Source organism: Cucurbita pepo, chromosome 15 (genome assembly GCF_057944985.1).
Source record: "Cucurbita pepo subsp. pepo isolate OVF chromosome 15, ASM5794498v1, whole genome shotgun sequence".
NCBI lineage: Eukaryota > Viridiplantae > Streptophyta > Magnoliopsida > Cucurbitales > Cucurbitaceae > Cucurbita > Cucurbita pepo.
Window position 1 is genome coordinate 4,158,565 of NC_141812.1, and position 24,191 is coordinate 4,182,755.

Sequence of the window (24,191 nt, forward strand, 5' to 3'; positions counted from 1 at the left end):
ATGTATGTACACCATAGAGAATACATAGAATGAAGAACGTACATTCTGATAGTACTGCATAGTACTGCATGGGTAAATATATGGTTTCTGTTTACTAAATATAACTTTAACAGACTTAGCTGCCTACATATATCTAACCAAATACATCTCTACCAAATAATATCTACCATATATATCTCTACCAGATCTTTATTATAAATAGGCATCAAACTCCATATCCAAACAATCTTCCACTTGTAACTGATCTAGTCAACCAAGAATTTCATTCTCTGCATCATACCAATTGAGGCTTTGCACAACCTCAACTTTCGAACATCAACACAACATGTTTGCTGAATTCTTTGCACACCCTCTATCTTCTGCAAACACATCACCATCTTCCACTAACTTCTAAGTGAAATGGTATCGCCTTCTGTGTTTTGTCTTTAAATGATAGACCGGGTTCCTCACCAACTGCATGACAATCTAACTATCTACCTGAAGAATCTTCTCGCGCTGCTTTTTGCCTAATTCTTCTAAATAGTCTATCATCCATATCATCTCCTTTCTAGCTTTAGCTATTACAACGTACTCAGCCTCATTCATGACTGTCTACCACTTGGTTGTATCCTCCAACTGTAGGGCTTCATTAAGGGACTCTAGTTCCCCTTCATCAGTCACCAACCGATCGAGAAGGTACTTACCTATCTAGTACTCTAATAGCTCTGGATGATCTTTTCAACACCTGCTCAGGTGTCACTTGCTTCGCTTCTGGTTCCTCAGCAACAATCTCAGGGGTTTCTTGAGTATCCGCTGCAACATCACTAGGTGAATCTTTCAGCAACTCAACCTTAACTCGTACTTGCTTCGTTGTCTCGGAACCTTTCTTTAATTCTCTGACAGTCTTTGTGAAACTAATTCGTTTCTGTTTGCTCATAACGCAATTCTCACAAAGACTCATATCAACAGATTTCAGACCTTCCAAAACTCCTTTTGGAGGTAGCATCTTCATTCATTTAACGCTCATATGTCCAAGTCTATTATGTCATGGACTTGAATTTGAAGCACTCCCAACAATAGTTATTTTCATACACGCTGCAGTGGTGTATAAGGTTTCAGATTTTGTGCCACATGCTACCACCATAGCACTCTTCACAATCTTCCATGAACTCTTCCCGAACTCTGTTGCATAACCTGTGTTATCCAACTAACCAATAGAGATCATGTTCTTCTTGAGACCAGAAATATATCTAACATCCTTTAATATCCACTGATTTTTCTGCCGGAGCTTTTATGCATACATCCCCTTTTCCTTCAATCTCTAAATTTTTGTTGTCATCAAGATATACCATCTCGAAACTTTCAGACTTGAAATTTCGAAAGAGCTCTATGTTTGGAGATGAATGAAAAGATGTACCTTAATCCAAAATCCAGAATTCAATCGGACTGCCCACCCTAAGGATTAGAGCATCCCTAATGTCTTCTGCTGAATGTATAGAATCATCGTCATCCTCTGATTTGTGATTCTACTTCCTTTTTGTACAATCTGCCCAAAACTCACCATTTTCTCCACAACTCTAGCACTTTACGTTTGATTTGTTTGGAGATTTTCTCTGGTTTTTTTATTTTGATCGACCTTTGCTTGGGCCATTCAATTTACTTCTTCCCCTTTGGTCAACACTCAAAGCACCACTAGATGAATCCCCAATTTCTTGTTTGTGAATACTTTTGCTGAGAACTACATCTCAGATTTCATCAAACTTTCGTTTCTCAGATCCTCAGGAACTGCTGATCGCGGCGACAACAGTATCCCACGACTCGAGTAAAGATGACATCAAAATCAGTGCCTTAATTTCATTTTCGAAATTAATTTCCACCAAACTTAGTTGACTTATAATCATATTGAATTAGTTTATATGATCAGCAACAAATCCACCTTCAGACATTTGTAGATTGAACAGCCTCTGCATCAAATATACATTGTTCATAGTCGACGGTTTTTCGTACCTATTTGACAACACCTTCAATAGATCTGACGTTGTCTTCTCCTTGATGATGTTAAACGCCACGTTTCTGGACAGCTTCAACCGGATCAACCTTAAGGCTTGTCGATCCTTGAGCTTCCACTGCTTCGTGGTCATAGTATCTGGCTTCACTCCCAACAGGGGTTCGTGAAGACCTTTCTGGTACAAACAATCTTCAATGTGCATCTTCCAGAAATCGAAGTCGGATTCATCAAACTTTTCAATTCCAATATTTGAACTTTCCATCTTCACAGATCGTGGTGAATTTTGCCTCGCTCTGATACCAGTTGCTAGGATCGCACAACAACGCAAACACTCGATCAAAATGAACACCAAGAACAGGAGAGATATTGACGGCAGGTGTTATTGATGACTTCAGGTATGTACACTAAGAGAGAATACAGATAAGGAAGAAAGTACATTTTGAGACTACTGTCTAATGAGGTATATATATGGTTTCCGTTTACTAAATATAGCTTTAACAAATTTAGTAGCCTACGATATAATCTACCAAATCTTACGAAATATCTCATCATATATATCTCTGTCACATCCTTACGAAATATCTATCATATATATCTCTCCCAATATCGTTATTTAAACTTGTCTCCAAATAATTTAAACATAGTCATACTAACCTTAAATGCTTCCAAAGAGTTGAAATTAGTAGAGGGTACGAGCGTATCAAACCCAAACCAAATTAGTCATTTAAACTTGTCTCCAAATAATTTAAACGTAGTCATATTAATCTTAAATGCTTTCGAAGAGTTGAAATTAGTAGGAAAGGGTATGGAAATTAGTAAGAAAGGGTACGAGCGTGGAGTTGTCAGAGTTGAAACTAGTAGGAAAGGGTAAGAGTGTGAAGTCGTCAGAACTAACTCCGAACCGCTAAAGTGGAACGAAAGAAAACAATTGTTGTAACTTGGAAAATCATCGGACCTCCCTTTTGTTATAAAATCCAACTCTTACTTCCTCAACCTAATAGATTCTAGACAACTTTCATTTTCTTTTCTTTTCTTTTTTATATTTTTATTTTTATTTTGGGTTAGTTAAATGTTTACTGTATAAATTCAATAAAAAAAACTTACCATAAAATCAAAATTTAAATTTCATGTTCAAAAGATAAATCATGTTAATATAAATTGGCACACAGATTATTTTGGACTTAGCTGTCCAAAAACGTCAACATGTAAAAGTAGTAAAAAAATTCTTATATGGTAAGATGTTGAGAACTTATTTCAAAATTTAATACATAACACAAAAAAGGAAACACAACAATGAACGATAATAAAAAATGTGTGTTACTTCGAGAAGTTCATTAATTTCGTATTCATTTTGTTTGGAATCTCTAACGTTGAATATATATTGTCTTTTTCTTTAGAAACAATTCTTAGGAAAATTAGGGTTTTTGTCCTTGTGATCTCCTCTGTTCCTTTGGAACGTTTTTCTTCGTTCAATAATCGTAAAATGGAGAGATCGAACAATCGATCATTAAAATGGTAATTACTATTCTATCTACTAATTAGACGTATATTCACAAATGTTAGCACTTCACTATATAAAATGTAGATATTGTGACATAACGATGGTTACAAATAAAAATACTGAAATAGAATAAGAAAAAGTAACACTCAAGATTGGTCATCTCAAATTACGAAAGTGTCAAATAAATTAAAATTTCTGGAGGTTACCTAAATTGAGTCCTAAAATGGTAATTATGATTCTATAAATGATTTTAACATGCAAACGAAAAATTAGCCTATAAATATCATTCCACATCTCTTCCATTTTCCTATCACTTACTTCCATTTCTTGTTAGACTTATTACAAATACTTGAACAATTTAGTTTCTTATGGCTTTTTTTGAAACGTTAAAGTTTCTTATTTTCCTTCGGCTTTTGTTTTTGAACCATGTCTTGACTAATGGATTAACATTTGATATTGTTAGTCTCGGAGCCAAGCCTGATGGGAAGACCGATGCCTCGTTTGCGCTTCAAACGGCATGGACCAAGGCCTGTGACTCATCAACACCAGCAACTATTTATGTTCCCAATGGCACATTCTACGTTAAAAGTGGTAGCTTTAATGGGCCTTGTAAGAACAATGCTATTACTATTAGCATCAATGGTACTCTTGTGGCTTCTTCAGACATGACAGTTCTAGCTCATACTAAAGCTTGGATTTGGTTTAAAAACGTAAATGGGCTTTCCATTTCTGGCGGTGTTCTTGATGGACAAGGAAAGGACTTATGGAACTGTAAACACGCAAAGGAGAATTGTCCCGATGGAGTCACGGTATGCAAAATTTAAGTTGGCTAGATATTACAAAATCTAAAAATTTTCTTTAGGTGAAAGTTTCTTTCGGTTGTTTTGAATTTGCAGAATCTTCAACTCTCAAATGCACAAAACGTAATCATTAGTGGATTGTCTTCGGTTAATAGTCAAATGTACAACTTTGTGGTAAATGATTGCCAAAACGTGAAAATGCAAGGAATTAAAGTCTCTGACCCTGGCAATAGTCCGAACACAGACGGCATCCATGTAGTACAATCATCAGACGTGACCATCCTTAACTCAAACATCGCCACAGGTGATGACTGCATCTCAATCGCCTCAGGGGCCTCTAACTTGTGGATAGAAGGTATTACATGTGGACCTGGACATGGAATCAGGTAGGTAAAGATAGATGACAATAAACAACATATTTAGAAGTGATTTCGATGGTACGAAAAATTGGATTGAAAGTATAAATCCAAATAATAAAATGGATTTTTTTTAAATGAAAAGAGACACGTTTTAGAGCTATTTTAAATATGAGAAAAGTTATTAACCGTTTCACAGTTACCTACCGATCAATATAATATATTACATTAGAACGGAGAAACAAAATCTAATGAAAAAATTTGGTGTTTTGTTGAATGTGTTTGCAGCATTGGAAGCTTGGGGAAGGAGGTGGAAGAGAACGGAGTGAAAAATGTGACAGTTACATCATCTACTTTGACAGGAACTCAGAATGGAGTGAGGATTAAGACTTGGGGACGACCAAGCAAAGGGTTTGCTAGAGATATTCATTTCAAGCACATTATTATGAATAATGTGAGCAACCCTATTGTAATTGATCAAAATTACTGTCCGCATAAACAAAATTGCCCTGGTCAGGTATATTTAATTTTAAATTTAATGAACAAAACATCGTTCCATAAGTAATTGATTTATTTTATTCTTTACCTGCGTTTACTCATTTTATCGTTACTTTGAGAAGGTTTTATTTCATTCCATATTTTGATTGTTCTTCTTTGCATGAATAGGGTTCCGGAGTTAAAGTCAGTGAAGTAACATACGAAGATATCAAGGGAACATCAGCCACTGAAATAGCAATGAACTTTGATTGTAGTCCAACAAATCCTTGCACTCGACTAAGCTTGAAAGATATTAATCTGACTTATGGTAATCAAATTGCTCAAGCTTCATGCAAAAACGCTCAAGGAACTGCCTCTGATGTGGTTAAACCTCCTAGTTGCTTAGTATAAGGAAATCTAAATATGGTATTGGCGTATTAGGCTTATCACAGTTCCGTTCCTTAATAATATTGTGATGATTGGTGTTCTATCTTTTTCCTAAGTATACTTTATTTCCATGAATGTAATCACCCAAGTTTTGATACATAATCTATCAATATTAAAAATAAAAATCAAAGGTCAATGCAACTAAGCATTAAAAGGCTTAAGAGAATAAAAACCTAAAAAATTCAAAGGAATTGATTTTGCCCATTAAATTGTAACACTCGAGTTCTGACGAGAATTGGTTTTTCGATTTTCTTTTAAATTCTAAATTCTTTGAATTTTATTGAGGTTTGGAGGTCGATGGATCAACCCATGGATCGTAATGGTGTTTACACACCCACTATCCGTAATAGATTCCGTAAAGGATTTAGCATGGATACAGAAAGATCCAATGTCTTAATAGAACTCGGATGGACGAATGTTTGAGATGTCCCGACGAAATGAATCACACGTGGGTCAGTTCCGATTGATATGTCCAAGCAAGCTAAGATGGTCAAGCTATCCCGAGACATGGGACAACATCATGATACATAAACCACTCAATTGGGAACAAAGATGATTTGAGATGCAATGTTGCATATGAGAGACCTTAGCCTCGAATAGAGGTAGGGTCAAGTCGGATGGCTTGTTTGGGTTGCAGAAGATTGTACATGCACATATAGACGGTGTGTGTTGCCGAACAAACTTGGATTCCACACAAATTGTGTTCAGTTGACAAAGACAACCCTCGCCTTAGGTTCGATGAAGCCACAAAAGTAGGCAAAAAATTAATATAGGACTTGGGTCTCCTCAAGACTTGTCGTGAGCGTGTCAAGATCACAACACTTCAAGGTTGAAAATGTACGACAGTGACAATTATTTGGGCGCCGGATGTTTTGTCCCATTTGCAGCCATATTAGTTAAAATTTCTCCAATTTCATGGCACACTTACCTTAATGTCAACAGCCCATAGTTTCTAATGTAGCTTGGATGACTAATTTGGTTGTTTTAGAAAAGTAGCCTTCTGATGTCTATTTTTCAAGTTTTTTTTTATTCTTTGATGTTTTTTCTCAAATTTTTTTTATATTTTGGACTATTTCTCTGATTTTTGAATTTTTAATGTGCAACTATAAGGTCATTGTAGATGTGTTTATTGGTGGTTCATGCAAATGGTTAGACCATGTGGTTTTGTATTATTTGAGTTTAACCCATAAATTTTTGAATTGACATCGAAATACCCATTATGTTTGGAGCCGAATCATCGAAATTTGAATTGGACTCAAATGAACTTAACCTATAAGTAAACACCAGGCTCCACAACCTAACAATTCCCCCACGCGAGACTGATCCAATCAATCTAAAATTGATTCTCAAAAGATCCTCCTCCTCTGACAATATCTTCACGGCGCCACAACATTTGTAGAAGCTATAGATAAGACTAGTCAATGCTTTGTACAATCTCAATTTTCCAACATCAACACATTTTGTTAACATTTACGTTGGATGCACTGTCTATCTTCCCAAAACACATATCACCTTCTTCCACTGACCTACAAATGAATGATATCGCCTTCTAATATTTTTTTATCTGTGAATTATAAATTGGGTTCTTCACAAATTGTATGGCACTTGACTTGTCTCGACTCTCACTTGGTCGGTTGGCGCCACTTCCATGTCACCGCCTTATCTGTCTGCATATGGGAGGCACAATCTACTGTATTCATAGTATGGTTGCGACACTCTCTGTCACTTAAACTAATCATCGTCCTCGATGACTTTCTCAGGCACATAATCACATTATGAAGATGACTAAATAAAAAGTTTGCTGAAGTGTACTTCCAACAAGTGGATGGACGGCACTAAAAGAGTTTAGTAAGAGATGTGGTCACGACGAGGAAATGTTGTGGTTAATCTGTGCAAGTCAAAGAATAATTCTATTGAGACCAAGATGGCAACGTATGGGGTGCGCTTCCCCTAGCTTAAGCGAGGATATGCCGATGCTAATTTTACTATAGTTTATCTGGTAAGTCCTAGGCCAAGTACGAGATAAGGGCGTGGTAAGTCCCTTATAGGATAGCCCACAACCATTGGGCAGTTCTATGCTGATGTTGCAAGTCATGAAGACCAAAAGAAGGTCCATAAGTGGGATAACCCATAAGAAATGCACAATTCTTGTTTTCATTTTGCACGTCATTCAGAGAGAATATTGAAAACAATGCTCTAATTTAACTTAAAATCTACGAAAATAAAATGCAACTACCCTAGGTAAAAATGCAAAACTTAAAACAAAGCCTTTACCTGAAATGTAAGAATAGCACCCAGCTTAGGTATTTTAAGAAATATTTAGGGAAGCGACCCTATTATTGGGGTTAAGGAATGCAAACACGTGCAACATGAATAAGACCTATAATTTAAAATCGTCTTCTCTTAGGTGGTTTTTCAATCCGAAAAAATTAGATGTGTAGTACTTCTTTACACATGTGCGAGCATGGGCCCACCAGGCAAGCTTGCACACACCTGGGTCTGCTACTTGGACTAGCTTCTATGGTGCCATTGCTGGACACCCAGAGGGAACAACGATCATCGTAACATCATGATAAACATGATGATCATTTCCATCTTGTAGTATACACATCCGTATTCGTCATAGTGTAGGTGTCCGTACTCATTATTTTCATCTTGTAATCCAGCCATGTGCTACTCTTATTTTTCAGATAAAGGCAAGGCTCCCCTGTACAACTAACAACCGTACTGTAATTCGAAATCATGGCACATGCATAGGTAGTTGTATTTATTTTCTTAAACTTAGGTCAGAATAGGATTTTTTAATTTTAATGCTTATTTATTTCATTTAGTATTTTGTTAGGTTGTTTTAAAGAGATTTTAGTTAGGTTGTTTTAAAGAGATTTTAGAACACATAATTCCATGACAGTGTTTTAAGATGAAGTTTATGTTTTATGATGAAGTTTTAATACTCATTTTCGCGTAAAAATGATTACGTTATGACGACGGTAGCAACTCTAGGTAATTAGAAATCTAGGGTCATTACAATTATGTTATGTTATTGATGTTGTATGATGCATAAACCTCCTTATGCCATGCAATGTAAAATATGTGTTATGTTTACTCATTGCCTATGAGACATTACAAAACCATGTATGTTAATTACCGAAGATATGACAAGTGTTATATATGCATATCCATAGGACGCTACATCATGAAAATAATGGAGATATAACTTGCATCATACATCTATGTCATGAATTAATACTATGAGACCTCATGTATATTGTATGTCCCATGCATCGTGATATGCAACCATTATGATGAGCATGGATGCGTACATTATGATATCTATGTTTCACTATGATATTATGTAGTCTCTTTTTCCTCCATAATTCCGGTAACATAGCATTCCTAGCTAAAGGACAGGCTCAAGGGTACGTAAACGCTTGCTTGGTAGATCTATGCGCGCATGCGTGAGTCATGTGTAGTGTTTGCCTGGATTGGAAAATAGAGTTAAAAGACTATGAAATGTTTTTATGAAAAGATAGGTCCCACCATAATTACTTGTGTTTGCATTTTCCAACCTCGAAAGTGGTCACTTACTGAGTATTGTTAATTACGCAAGCTACGTGCTACTTCTTTTTCAGGTAAAGGTAAGATACCTCTGTACAGATGACGTGTTATTTCATTAAATTACTAGGGTAATGGTATGAAGACATTAAATCACTAGGGTAGTTGCATTTCTATTTAATTGTATCTCTTAGGTTAGATCAGAGCAATCTCATTGCTATGAACTAGTTATTTCATTTCTACTATTTCCTAAATGATTACTTCGAATTGAAATAGATTTCACGAATGTTTAAGTCCATGGAACTACTTATGAAATGTTTTAATAAATTTTGTAGTTATGCCATGCACATAGTGGCGTCTCAATTTTATTAGAAAAAATAGGGTTGTTACATCTATTTACTAAGTATTTTTAAATACTCAAACTACGCTCCGAAATGATTGGGCGTAAAGTGTCTGTAGGTGGCTTTGGAAGCCTGCTGTCAAATCCCAAGGCTTAAGCTTGGACAAGCGGGGAAACTAAAGCTGGAGTAGAGTAGGGGCAGAGGGAATTTTCGGTGGAGCGGTGAAATGCATAGAGATCGAAAAGAACACCAACGACGAAAGTACTCTGCTGGGCCGACACTGACACTGAGAGACCAAAGTTAGGAGAATCCGTCTGTTTCTAGGTAAAAGTATGACACCCATGTATGGATGACGACATCAATTATGGAGGCCATGAAAATAAAGTCACCGTAGTCAATTTTGTAGCCCTTAGGTTAGAACAGTGCACTTGTATTTCCTTTAAACTTTGATAAAAGAGCTTGATTTCCCGTTTTCAATTACGATATTTCTTTGATGCTACCTTTGAATTTGAATCCCGTCAATGAAACCTCCGAGCCACATAGAACAATAGAATAATACATCAGATCGGATGACCTAACGAAGCATCTCGGATGTAAGGTAGCACCATAGATACAAAGTTACCCTCCCTCTTAAGATATTTTAAAATGCTAAAATTATTAATAACTAAAATTAGGTTAGTTATAGTTAAACCATTAATTAAATAAGTGATATTAATGGCCTTAATCAAATCTAAACTTAATTATGAGTAGCTCAATCTACACACAATGGACCAAATAAAGTAGTTTTATTGCCAACTTTTCCATAAAAGCAATTAAAGATAGGTAGTATGCAATTTAATAAAGGACTAAAACGTATGGATATTCATGCATCGTCGGGTTTGATTGAATCGAGTTTGAACATTTTTTTAGATTCATTGTTTGGGATATAAAAATTGAATCATAAACAGAAAAAGATATATTTTTTAAAAAATTAACAATAAGTTCGGGTTTATTCTATGAAACAAGTGAAATGTTGAGGATTGTTGGGAGATGAGTCCCACATCGACTAATTAAAGGATTGATCACGGATTTAGAAGTATCGAACACTATCTCCATTGATGTGAGGCCCTTTGGGAAACCAAAAGCAAAGTCACGAGAGTTTCTGCTCAAAGTGGACAATATCATACCATTCTGAAGGTACGTGATTTCTAACATGGTATCAGAGCTATGCCCTTAACTTAGCCATGCCAATAGAATCCTAAAATGTCGAACAAAGACGTTGTGAAGTTGTAAGTCTCAAAGGTATAGCCAAAAGTGACTCAAGTGTTAGAACAAAGGGTGTACTTTATTCTAGAGCTCCTGAGAAGGAGGCAAGCACCCTTAACTTAGCCATGTTAATAGAATCCTAAAATGTCGAACAAAGATATTGTGAAGTTGTGAGTCTCAAAGGTATAGCAAAAAATGACTCACATGTTAAATAAAACAAATGATGTATGTTATTCTAGAGCTCCAGAGAAGGAGTCAAGCGCCCTTAACTTAGCCATGTCAATAAAATCCTAAAATGTCGAACAAAGAAGTTGTGAAGTTGTGGATCTCGAAGGTGTAGTCAACAGGGTTTAATTTGTTCGAGGGCTCCAGAGAAGGAGTCGAGCTTGAATTAAGGGTAACAAACACTACCCAGAGATCCGTAATTCCAAACCTCGAGCTTCAATTTCTCATTCATATTCCAACATTATTTTGCAATTTTCAAGAAAAGAAAGGGAAATTCAAGGAAGACAATACAAATCAAACATGAAAGACAATCTCCAAACAAGTGATTCAAATGCAAGATTGAGCCGCCACAGCAACGACTTGCTTCCCAACATTGCGGCCAGAGAAGAGGCCGACAAGAGCGGCAGGGCCAGCGTTGAGGCCATCGGCTATGTCCTCCACATAACTAAGCTTCCCCGCACGAATGAGCGGCAAAACAGCATCCAAAAACTCAGAATAGCGATGGTAGTAATCAAAACATTCAAAGCCTTGCATACGAATTCGCTGCAAAACAATATTCATCAAGTTGTGTACTCCCTCTGTGTTCTCCAGATTATATTGTGATATCATTCCACACACTGCAATTCTTCCATGGATACTCATGTTCCCAAGAACGGCATCCAGCATTTTGCCTCCCACGTTTTCAAAGTAGATATCAATGCCTTTTGGGAAGTATCTGCCCCATAAATGATACCAACTTCTTCAATTAGTTCTTTGAGTTTAAGAAATGGAGAATTAGTTTAAGGAATTATGAAAGTATGAACCTTTTGAGAGCTGCATCCAAGTTGGGTTCTTCTTTGTAGTTGAAAGCTTCGTCAAATCCAAACTTGTTCTTGAGGAGCTCAATCTTCACACAAAATTGATTGATCATTAATCATCATGGACAAATTACGAGTAGGGAAAACATGCATGCATTAAGAAGTTATTAATCGTGAAAAATATTTTTAGGAAAAATTATTAACCGGGAAACATTTCTAGCATTTCTACTAGAAAAAACGTTAGTGCTTTTGTGAGATCCCACGTCGGTTGGAGATGGAAACAAAACATTGGGTGTAGAAACCTCTACCTAGCAGATGCGTTTTAAAAACTTTGAAGGAAAACTCGAAAGAAAAAGCTCAAATAGAATAATATCGGTTAGTGGTGGGCTTGGACCGTTACAAATTGTATCAAAGCCAAATACCGAGCGGTGTGCCAGCAAGGACTCTGAGCCTCAAAAGGGGGTGAACACGAGGCAATGGACCCTGAAGGGGGTGGATTGAGGGGTCCCAGAAGAAGGGAACTAGTACCAGCGAGAATGCTGGGCCTCGAAAAAGGTGAATTTGTGATCCCACATCGGTTGGAGAGGGGAACACAATATTCTTTATAAGGGTGTGGAAACCTCTTCCTAACCGATGCATATTATAAACATTGTTTATAAGGGTATGGAAACCTCTCCTGAGCAAACACGCATTATAAACGTTCTTTTGTTTCTTTAAATAGTCATCGTTATACAATTTATTCAAAAACGTTTTAGTAGAAAGTGTATTTTGTGAGTGTTTTTTTATTTTGTTTTGAAGTGGTTGAATGAGAAGAGTGAAGAGACACACCTTTGGTTGAGTACCAGCAGAACCAACAACATAGCAACCCAACAGCTTAGCAAACTGACCAACAAGCTGACCAACAGCACCAGAAGCAGCTGAAACAAACACAGACTCCCCTTTCTTGGGACAACAAACATCATAGAATCCAAAGTATGCTGTAACACCCGGCATACCTGAGCCACAAAACAACCAACCTTAAAATACACTAACAATACAATTATGTTCCATTTTCATGTTTTATTTCAAGCAATCAAAAATGGTACCAAGAATTCCAGTGTAATACGACAGAGGGACATCTAAATGTTGGATTTTGAACAGCTTTTGTGTCTCTTCAATCACACTATATTCTTCCCAACCTGTTACTCCCCATACCAAATCGCCTTCTTTCAAATTCGGGTCTCTTGATTCCAAAACCCTCGCCACGCCATACCCATATATCACCTGTTTCAGTGAATGAGATTTTGTTAGAAATCACGAACCTTCCCATGTTGAGAACTGTTGGGAGGGAGTCCGACCTTGACTAATTTAGGGAATGATCATGGGTTTATAAGTAAGGAATACATCTTCATTGGTACGAGGTCTTTCGGGGAAGCCCAAAAACAAACAAAGCCATGAGAGCTTACACTCAAAGTGGATAAAGTGGACAATATCACATTAGTCGTGCTTCTTACCATGGTATCAGAGCCATGTCAATAAAATCCTCAAGTATCGAACAAAGAAATTGATAGGCTCGAAGGTGTTAGTCAAAAGTGACTCATGTGTTGAACAAAAGGTGTACTTTGTTCGAGAGCTCCAGAGAAGGAATCAAGCCTCGATTAAGGGGAGGTTGTTTGAGGGCTACATAGATCTCAGGGAAAACTCTATGGTGTAAGATGTAGTCAAAAGTGACTCGTGTGTCGAACAAAGGGTGTACTTTGTTCAAGGGCTCTAGAGAAAGGAGTCGAGCCTTGATTAAAAGAAGACTGTTCAAGGGAGGCTCTATAGTGTAAGGTACAGTCAAAAGTGACTCATGTGTCGAACAAAGGGAGTACTTTGTTCGAGGGCTCCAGAGAAAGGAGTCGAGCCTCGATTAAGAAGAGAGACTATTCGAGAGCTATATAGACTTCAGGGGAGGCTCTATGGTGTACTTTGTTTTAGAGGAGTATTTTACCACGGTCCTTTCTCCCGTGCAAAATTAAGCTAAAAGAAGTGAGGGAGAGTACAATTACCGAGCCCGGAGTGAAAGAATCGATGGGGAACGGCACGTAGGCTTGGAGCATGAGGATTCTCATGTAGGGATCACAGGATAGGAAGAGATTCTTCACCAAAACGCCATTTTTGGAGGATTGAGGAAGCTTCAAGCAAATGGAAGAGGTCCTGACATGGAAATCTGATTCCTTAGGAAACCCAGTGACGAAATCTCTCAAGATCACCTGCTTGTTGCTCACTTCCTCTCCCATGGCTGCTCTCCAATTACAAACTCAACCACGCCCTCCACATTTATCAACTTTCTACCTCATGTCACTGCTTTCATCATTGCCACCAATTTCCCATCATTTCCATGTTTTCTTTTCTGTAATTATGGTAACAGTAACCGATTCAGCATCTTTTCTTTTTTTGGACGTGGTCCAGTTCATTCATATATCTATCCTCTACTCGACTCTCACATACCCACCAGTTTCTGCCTTGGTCCATTCCCGAACCATCTTATATGGGAGGTAACTTTCATCATCCAACACCTCCTCTCGAACAAAGTACGTCTCCCCTTAATCGAGGCTCGACTCCTTTTTCTTTTGGAGTCTTAGTCATTTTTTATTATGCTTTCGAGGAGGCTGACTCCTTGTTCGACATGTGAAGATTTACCAATCTATTGGCATGGCTAGACGAACATGACCCTCCACAATGGTATGATATTGTCCACTTTGTGCATAAGCTCTCATGTAGAATGGGAATGGAGAGAGTATTCATTGATTATAAATTTCCCTAATGATAATAATAAGAAACACGTTGAGTAATTTATTTATTATTATTATTATTATTATTTTTGAAAAATCTGGAGCCACAAGGCTCACTTTATAAAAAGATGGTAATTGGTGTGGTCGTCCACGTGTCATATCGAGTTAAGTGACTTTAATATTGCCACGTATACCATGTTGTTTAAGTCGGTGGTCCACATCAGAATTTGATGTTTTGAAATTGTCGGAAAAAAACAACTTAGCTATGTAACAAACACATTTAAATTTTGGATAACTTTGTTTGTTACTAAATTTTAGAATATTAAAATGTTATTTTAAAATATATTTTTTTAGATTTTTAAATAGAAAAATAAAATACAATTACGCCAAATTTTCTAATTATAAGTCGTAACTAGATAAAGTTGTTTTCTAGACGGAAACTCTTCTAATGTACTTGCTCCAGTCTCTTACTAGTTTCGGAGGAACTTAGTTTAGAGTTAGATCATAAGTATATTTTTTTCATTATAGTATAGTTGTAATTAAGGTGAAATATGTAATTATGAAAGTATTTGTAATTACGAACAACTCGTGAATAATCAACTTGCTTGTAGGCATAACTTATTTCACCGTGCATACGAGTACAACTTTAGGTCTATAATAACTTGATCCAGTTAATTAATGAAAATTGATTAATTAAGTAAAATTGTACTTGTTCGCGTGTAATAACATTAAAAAAATAATTTAATTAATTTTTTTTTAAAATATTTAAATTAAAAATAAAAATATATTTTTGATATGAATATATAGTATTTCAAATTTAGAAAAGAAAAAAAATCTACCAATATTCTTATAAACGGGACCATTTGGTTGCCAACAAATTCATCCTATACGTTTCGATAATGTCTATTGTCGTGTGGCCAATCAAAGTAGGTATGAGTAGTTTTCTGATGGTTATGTCCTATGCTAATCGAAGACTACGAAAAGATGAAATGCATCTATCCTTACACAGGTTTCATGTTCTTCAACTCGTCGTCACAGCCATCCTCGTCATGGCATTAAGTGGCTTTCCAGTCTAAACAAGGTTGGATATGTAATACTTTTCTACATACGACCTAGGTGTGCGAGAATAGGTCCACTAGACAGGCTCGTACATCCCTTGGGCTTGGTTCGTCAGGCTAACATTTGCTAATGGGTTGTGTCGGTTGTGACATTATGGCATACATAAATGTTGTAAGTTATCAGTCGTATTATATACATTTGTACTCATCATAACGGGAATGTATCTCAATTGACATGACACACAGTTATGCATGAGGTGCCCAGAACTTTAGTCCATGGCATAGTTTATGATGCAAAACAAACTTCCAATCATAGCATATTAAGTCCGTAAATTCTTTCATACATAACATGACTTTCATGATATGGTCTAAAAAGGCTTATGCATCACAAATAATCGAATTCATAACAATTTTGTGTAATGTGGCATGACAACATTTTGACGGAGCTTTTATACATGGCGTAACTTATCATGACATAACATAGCATAGCATAACATATCTTAGCATACTGTGACATATCATAGCACAACATGACGTATCATAGCATCACATAGTGAAGCATAACATAATACATCATATTATAACATGTTATACATATGACATGTGCCGGGGCAACAAGGTACATGTTATGTGACACATGAGTAAAAGAAAAGTACATAAATGAACCGATACCACATCCAAATGAGAAGGACCCTGAGAATAGGATAGCTAAGAAAAGCTTAAATGAAATGAAAGTTACTACTTATACCAACAATGTGTACATTTATTTTTGGTGGTTCAATCATAGGAACTTCATAATTAAGCACGTTTTACTTAGAGTAATTCTATGTTGGGTGACCTCTTAGAAATTTTTCTAGGATACATGTAAATGAGGAAAAATAATACGGGAAAGAAATTTGTTTGATTTGAGTAGGGCGAGAACCAAGTTATAATGCTTTTGAGAAGGAGTTAGATCGTGGGTTGATGTAACGTGATAGAGCTACCACATATGTTTTTTGTCCTTGTCTTGAGAAACTTAGATCCGTACGTTATGTTCTTGAGTTCTGAGTTTTTATCGTAGTTTAGTCCACTTGTAGGCTCTTAATTTTATCCATGATGTGTACTATGTTATCACACTTTTTCTTGTCCTTATCTTGAGAAATTTAGATCCTTACGTTATGTTCTTGAGTTCTGAGTTCTTATCATGGTCTAACTCACTTGTAGTCTCTTAATTTTGTCCATGATGGTACTATGGTATCACACTTTTGCTTGTCATATTCTTGTCCTTATCTTGAGAAATTTAGACCCGTACACGCTATGTTCTTGAATTTTGAGTTCTTATCATAGTCTAGCTCAAGAACCTTGATCTTGGGTTTTGAGTTATTAACCTTGGTTCAAATTTAAGAACCTTAGTTATGACGTTTTGGCTTTTTAGTTATGAGAACTTAGAGATTGATCCTTGTTCTAATTTTTGGTTCTTGGTTCTTGTTCTTGTCATTGGTTCTTACCTTGATTTATGTTTTTTTGTTCTATTCCCTAAGACACTTGTCCTGTGATTTATGGCACAAGACATAAATCTGACAACTTGTGTTCAAGGTTTCATGCGTTACATAGTCTAAAGTCTATACCTAAGGTTTTTTACATTCCAAGCTATGTAGGCTGAAACCTGTGTCTAAGACATTTTATGTTTCAAGCAATGAAATCTAAAAATCTATGCCCAAGGCTTCGTATGTTCTAAGTGGCATACTTTGAATAGTTTCAAGCAGTGTATGGTACTTTAGAACGAAAACTAATAAATGAAGGCCAAATGGAGTAAAAAAAAAAAAAAGTCACTCACGGGCGTACACCGGCCGTTAAGAGCCCCAAATTCTTGATATTTATTTGGTAGGTCCTTATTCAAGCAAAATTAAGGTTAGGATCGAATGCGAGACGAAAAATTGATGACCAAAGGCGAAATAGTGCAAAAAAAAAAAGCACACACCCGCTTTCATGCACACTGGAAATGTAGCTACGCATAGCTCATGCAGAATTACACCACGCACGTCCCGTCGGTGCATTCACGCCCCATCTACGACACGTGTCAATCGTCGATTGGTCAATTTGAGGCCACGTTCTTGAGTTTGATCTACGTGGCCGTAAGTTTCCTTCAAATTTTAGTATCGATGCATGGCACACTCGACGGGACGAAAGATGGGTTGCGAGCGAGTTCTCGGGTCAGACCGCATGTTGACGGCAGGTCAGCGTGACACACATTCACTGCTGATTCCAGACGCATTTCACCTCCCATTCATTGATGCGTGTCGCCGCTGATTCTAACCGCGTTCACCCTTCCTCCGTGTGACACGTGTCTTCTCCTAGTTCGTCGTCTTCCTACTGCGTTTACACGATTTCTAGTTTTTAGTGAGTTTTCTAATTTTTGAACATTTTCATAACTTTTCTTAGGAAACTTGAATCAAGACGATTCTTGGTAAAAGTTGTAGACCTTCAACCCATTTGCATATAGGTATTTTTCTAAAAAATTTTAGTCAATCACTCCCAGAAATAATCGGGTCCAAAAGTTGTCCAAAACTAAAAGCTTACCAAAGTTTTTAGTTTCTTGGCGTTCATCAGAACACCACCTTTCGGTCTAAAACTTGTGCAACATCACTCCAGTAGTAACATACTAAAAATTTAGAACCTAATTCCAAGAAAAACTCTTGAATTTCAAAAAAATCTAGAATCAAGAACCCGAAAATCATACCTTCGATTATTTATCAATTCTTGATGGAATTGAATGATTCAAAAGTCCAGAATGGTTCTCTCCGATCACTGAGAAATTCTTGTTGAACTCCCGTGAAATTCAGACTACAAATTGCTGTTCAAAGCAGATTTCGACTCTCTCCCTAACTCTCTCTCAAGAAAATGACCGATTTATCCCTTTGGATTGACTTTGACCAATTTTTCAAAATTTTCACTATTTTTTTTTTATATTTTTCTTGAGTTACCTTAAGTTTAGCATTTTTTTCTACCACAGCCTCAAATTCGACTTGTAAGGCACTCAATAAAATTATAGAAGTTTGACTTTAAAAGAAAAAATCGAGTATTTAATTTATTGTCAAGCTCGAGTGCTACATTGTTGGGATAGTAGAGATATATTTGGAAGATATTGAGTAAGAATCTTATCGAGATATATGGTAGATATTTGGTAACGATTTGATAGAGAAGATGGAAATTTCAAAGATTAGAATTGAAATGTTTGATGGATCTGATTTCAGTTTCTGGAATATGCAGATTGAAGATTATCTGTACCAGAAAGATCTTCACGAACCCCTGTTGGGGGTGAAGCCGAATACTATGACCACGAAGCAGTGGAAGCTCAAGGATTGTCAGGCCTTAGGGTTAATCCGATTGACGCTGTCCAGAAACGTGGCATTTAACATCATCAAGGTGAAGACAACGTCAGATCTGTTGAAGGCGCTGTCGAATATGTACGAGAAACCGTCGGCTATGAACAAGGTGTATTTGATGCAGAGGCTGTTCAATCTACAAATGTTTGAAGGTGGATCTGTTGCTGGTTATATAAATGAGTTCAATATGATTCTACGTCAACTGAGTTCGGTGAAAATTAATTTCGAGGATAAAATTAAAGCATTGATTTTGATGTCATCTTTACCCGAGTCATAGGATACTATTGTTGCCGCAATTAGTAGTTCACGAGGATTTGATAAACTGAAGTTTGATGAAATTCGAGATGTAGTTCTCAGCGAAAGTATTCGCAATCGGGAAATTGGAGATTCATCAGGCAATGCTCTCAGTGTTGATCGAAGGGGAAGAAGTAAATCAAAGGGCCCAAACAATGGGCGATCAAAATCAAGAAATTGAGGAAAATCTCCAAACAAACCAAATGCAAAGTGTTGGAGTTGTGGAGAAAAATGTCACTCTCGGTCACATTGTACACAGAGGAAGCAAAATCACAAATCAAAGGATGATGATGATTCGGTAAATTCAGCAGAATACATTGAGGATGCTCTAATTCTCAGGTGCCGATTGAAACCTGAATTTTGGATTCAGGTGCATCTTTTCATTCATCTTCAAATAAAGAGTTGTTTCAAAAATTCAAGTCTGGAAATTTGGAGAAGGTGTATCTTGCCAACAACAAAGATTTGAAGATTAAAGGAGAACATTGAAGGATGTCAAATATATTCCTAGTCTCAAGAAGAACCTAATCTCTATTGGTCAGTTGGATAGCACAAGTTATGCAACAGAGTTTGGGAAGAGTTCTTGGAAGATTGTGAAGGGTGCTATGGTGGTAGCATGTGGCACAAAAATATGGAACCATATACACCACTACAGCATGTATGAACATGGTTGGTGTTGCTGAGAGCGCTTCAAATTCAAGTCTATGGCAGAATAGACTTGAACATATGAGCGTTAAAGGAATGAAGATGCTGGTTGGGAAATGAGTTTTGGAAGGTCTGAAATCTGTTGATATGAGTACTTGTGAGAACTGCGTTATGAGCAAACAGAAATAAGTTAGCTTCACAAAGACTGCCAGAGAATTGAAGAAAGGTTCCGAGACAACCAAGCAAGTGGGAGTTGAGGTTGAGTTGCTGAAAAATTCATCTAGTGATGTTGTAGCAAACACTCAAGAAACTCATGAGACGGTTGTCGAGGAACCAGAGGTGAAGCAAATGGGAGTTGAGGTTCAGTTGCTGAAAGATTCATCTAGTGATGTTGTTAGTGGATACTCAAGAAACTTTTGAGACTATTGCTGAGGAACCAGAAGCAGAGCAGGTGACACCTGATCAGGTGTTGAAAAGATGATCCAGAGTCATCAGAGTACCAGATAGGTATTTACCTTCTTTACATTATGGGTTGCTGGCTGATGAAGGGGAACAAGAGCCCCTTGATGAGGGCCCTATCGTTGGAGGATACAACCAAGTGGGAGCAAGCCATGGATGATAGGATGTCTAGGCTTCAAAAACGCGTTGCTCTTTCATCTGCTGAGGCTAAGTACGTGGCATTAGCTGAAGCTGGAAAGGAGATGATATGGATGACAGACTATCTAGAAGAATTAGGCAAGAAGCAATGCGAGAAGATTCTTCAAGTAGATAGTTAGAGTGTCATGTAGTTGGTGAGGAACTAGTCTATCATTCAAAGACAAAACACAGAAGGCGATACCATTTCACTCAGAGGTTAGTGGAAGATGGTGATGTGTTTAGAGAAGATAGAGGGTGCAAAGAATCCAACAAACATGTTGTGTTGATGTTGAAACATTGAGGAAGCAAAGCCTCAAGTGGTATGGTACATATTGAAAATGAAATTCTTGGTTGACTGAATTAGTCTCCAAGTAGAGATTGTTGGGGTTAATTGGATCAGTCTTCAAGTGGGAGATTGTTGTGATTGACTGGATTAGCTCCAAGTGAGAGATTGTTGGGATATGGAGCCTGATGTCTAGATCTATATATTTGGAAGATATCTCGTAATGATCTAAATAGAGATATATGTGGTAGATATTTGGTAAAGAGTTGATAGAAATATATTTGTTATAGCAGATTGTTATAGCAGAGAATATATACAATTGGATCTCAAGTGCGGTTTTATTAATTCTAAGCATGACATTATATAGCCTTTACAAAAAGATAGAAACCACAAATAACGTAAAGTAGTTGAACATAAAAATATCAGTAGAAAAATCCCAAGAGTCCAAAAGAATACGACGCCCTAAAGACTAAAACTATATTTGAAACAGAAAACTAGACCAGTGACTCCTAACATTACCTCCCTTGAACTTATTCCAATTTTTTTGACAAGAATTAGTTCAAGTCTGAAATATCACATACACCATGTTCTTTATGCAGTTTCTGAAATGCTTCCAACTTGAGAGGCTTTGTCAACAAATCAGCAAGTTGATCTCGAGTACCACAGAACACTAAGTTGACAGTGCCTTCTTTTGTAAGATCTATAAGAAAATGAAATCTCACGCTTATGTGCTTAAAACGACCATGTAGAACTGAATTTTTTGACAGCTTAATAGTCTTCTATCGGTAAAGAACGGATCTCCTTGAGTATTCTTCTCATCCAAACAGCTATATGCACATGAAGTAGCAACAACAAACTCTGTCTCTGTGGTTGATAAAGTGACTATAGGTTGCTTTCTAGATGACCAAGCCACTGCTCCTTCACTCATCATAAACACATAGCCTGAAGTGCTTTTGCGGTCTTCTATGTCGTCGGCATAGTCACTATCAGTAAAATCGATCAGCTCACTCACTCCTTCCCTTTTGTAGAATACACTATAGTTGTTGCGTTAAACAAGTCATAAAACGACTTATTAGACTGACAACAAACATAAGATCAGGACGAGTGGCAGTGAGATAAATCAAGCTTCCTACTATCTGTTTGAAAAAAGTTGCATCCATTTTAATGCCATTTTCATCTTTTCCAATATTTTGTCCGGATAATGGGATTACAGACAGAGTTGTAATTTTCTATCTCAAATCGCTTCAAAACCTCAACTGTATACTTCCTTTGACGTATAAAAATTCCATCTAATCGTTGTATTACTTCAATCCCTAGGAAGAACCTCATCTGTCCTAGATCAGTCATATCAAACTCCTTTTTCATAGAACATTTAAATTCTCCTAGTAATGTGTTATATTGCTAGTAAACAAAAGATCATCAACATATATGCTTACAATCAAAATGTTACATTTTTTCCTTTTAACAAAGAGTGTATGCTCACTAGAACTGCTTTCAAAACCTTCTTTGATGAAGTAGGATTCGGTTCGGCTGAACCATGCTCTAGGTGCCTGTTTTAACTCGCAGAGTGCTTTGTTGAGCTTATACATCATATGTTCACTCCCCCTTTTTTCATAGCCTCTTGGTTGTTCTACAAAGATATGTTTTTTCAACATCTAACTGATAAAGTTTCCAACCTTTCTGAGCTGCAAAAGCTATGATCATCCTCACAGTATCCATTCTAGCTACCGGTGCAAAAATTTCAGTGTAATCAATATCATGCTATTGTGTGTATCCTTTTACCACCAATCTTGCCTTGTATTTGTCAACCTCTCCAATCTCATTTAGCTTAGTTTTATAACGCTATTTTACCCCAATTTTCTTAACACCAGCAAGTAGAGCTACTAAGTGCCAGGTCTGATTTTTTTCAATGGATTTAATCTCCTCATCCATGGCAATCCTCCACTTTCAGTTTTTTGTCTGCCTCCTCATACTTTACCGGATTTGAATTTGTAAAAAATGTCATTAGTAGTAGGTTGAGCAACAGGTGCAACAGCAGGTTCGATTTCACCATATGAGTTCATCGATGAAGTTGAACCTGTGTATTGTTTTGTGTCTTCTGAAATTTCAATGCTTTATCCCCAATCTAAATCAGTTTCATTTTTAGAATTTTTTCAATCCCATTCATGGTCCTCATAAAAAATTACATCGTGGCTAACTATGATTTTGTTTGCAACAGGATCAAATATTCTGTACCCTTTGGATTCACCACTGATTCCAAATGAAACACAACTTACACTTTGATCTTCAAGCGTTTTTCTCTTAGCATATGGAATATGAACATATCCCACACATCCGAAAACTCGAAAATAGTCAACTGATGGTTTTACTCCACTCCAAGCTTCTTCTGGTGTCACATCTTTTACAGCAAGAGTTGGTGATCGATTTAAGACATGATTCACCCACACAACAGCTTCAGGCTAGAATCTCTTTAGTACTTTCTTTTCTGTTAACACAGCTCTTACCAGGTTCATCACTGTACGATTTTTGCGTTCAACTACCCCATTTTGTTGGAGTATAAGCTGTGGTCAGTTGTCTCTTCACTCCATGCTGCTTGCAAAAGTCATTAAATTCTGCCGAATTGAATTCTTCTCCTCTATATGTTTAGGCATTTTATGGGCATTCCAACTTCTTTTTCCGCAAGAATTTTGAAACATTTAAAATGGTAAAATGTTTCTGATTTTTTTGGAACAAAGTACATCCATGCCTTCATAGAAAAATCATCTATAAAACACAACACATACCTTTTTCCGCTGCTTGAAGGCGGAGTAATCGGACCACACAAATCAACATGAACAAGTCCCAATTTTTCAGTTTCTCTCCACTGGTTGCATTTTGGAATCGAAGTCCGATGTTGTTTGCCCTTTATACATGCTTCGCAAGTGATGCTTGGACCAACAATTTGCAGCAAACCTTCCACCATGTTTTTTTATGTTTCAAATTACGAAGGCCTTTGTAGCTGAGATGACCATAACGATAGTGTCAAAGTGTTGATTGATCTGTATTAGAGACTTGGAGGTAGCTCCCTTCAGTTGTTGTGATTTATGACTCCGCAAGCAAAATGAATATTCGGTTTGCACTCATAATTGATTCTGCTATTTTCCCCTTTTGTGGATGATAAATACTGCATCCTCCATTTTTGAACAGTACATCTACTCCCTTTTTCTGAAGTTGTCCAACGCTTAAAAGATTGTTTTTGAGTCCAGGTGCCCAATATACTTCTCCAATGGTATAACAATTTTCTTTCAAAAACAATTTTACAGTACCTTTTCGAGACACTCTCATTCTGGTATTATTTCCAAGTTTGACACTGTGAGTAAAAGTTTTATCTAAGCTTGAAAACATGTTTTCATTACCACACATGTGATTTGAGCAACCCGAGTCTAAGAA

The 24,191-nt window shown here is 36.8% G+C and overlaps 2 protein-coding genes across 2 annotated transcripts; one reads left to right on the forward strand and one right to left on the reverse strand.

The window, feature by feature from the left end:
- The first annotated feature begins 3,817 nt into the window (after nucleotides 1-3,817).
- Nucleotides 3,818-5,609, forward strand: LOC111811952 (polygalacturonase). Its single transcript, XM_023699028.2, has 4 exons — nucleotides 3,818-4,297; nucleotides 4,385-4,674; nucleotides 4,933-5,161; nucleotides 5,311-5,609. Exons 1-4 carry the CDS (start codon nucleotides 3,857-3,859, stop codon nucleotides 5,530-5,532), a joined length of 1,182 nt encoding a protein of 393 aa, XP_023554796.2. The 5' UTR covers nucleotides 3,818-3,856; the 3' UTR covers nucleotides 5,533-5,609.
- Nucleotides 5,610-11,128: 5,519 nt separating this feature from the next.
- LOC111776490 (2-alkenal reductase (NADP(+)-dependent)) lies at nucleotides 11,129-14,063 on the reverse strand. The gene is made up of 5 exons (XM_023655946.2): nucleotides 13,759-14,063; nucleotides 12,814-12,991; nucleotides 12,557-12,723; nucleotides 11,735-11,817; nucleotides 11,129-11,646 (listed from the first exon to the last, which is right to left on the reverse strand). The coding sequence occupies exons 1-5, from the start codon at nucleotides 13,987-13,989 to the stop codon at nucleotides 11,259-11,261; spliced, it is 1,047 nt and encodes a 348-aa protein (XP_023511714.1). The 5' UTR covers nucleotides 13,990-14,063; the 3' UTR covers nucleotides 11,129-11,258.
- Between the last annotated feature and the right edge of the window lie 10,128 nt (nucleotides 14,064-24,191).

Excerpts from the sequence above, each read along its gene's own strand:
- LOC111776490 (XM_023655946.2), bottom strand. The coding sequence starts at position 13,989 with ATGGGAGAGGAAGTGAGCAACAAGCAGGTGATCTTGAGAGATTTCGTC. Across the intron at positions 12,992-13,758 it reads ATTCTTTCACTCCGGGCTCG|GTGATATATGGGTATGGCGT; the intron begins GTAATTGTACTC and ends TCACTGAAACAG. Across the intron at positions 11,818-12,556 it reads CTGCTGGTACTCAACCAAAG|ATTGAGCTCCTCAAGAACAA; the intron begins GTGTGTCTCTTC and ends TTTTGTGTGAAG.
- LOC111811952 (XM_023699028.2), top strand. The coding sequence starts at position 3,857 with ATGGCTTTTTTTGAAACGTTAAAGTTTCTTATTTTCCTTCGGCTTTTG. Across the intron at positions 4,675-4,932 it reads GGACCTGGACATGGAATCAG|CATTGGAAGCTTGGGGAAGG; the intron begins GTAGGTAAAGAT and ends ATGTGTTTGCAG. Across the intron at positions 5,162-5,310 it reads AACAAAATTGCCCTGGTCAG|GGTTCCGGAGTTAAAGTCAG; the intron begins GTATATTTAATT and ends TTGCATGAATAG.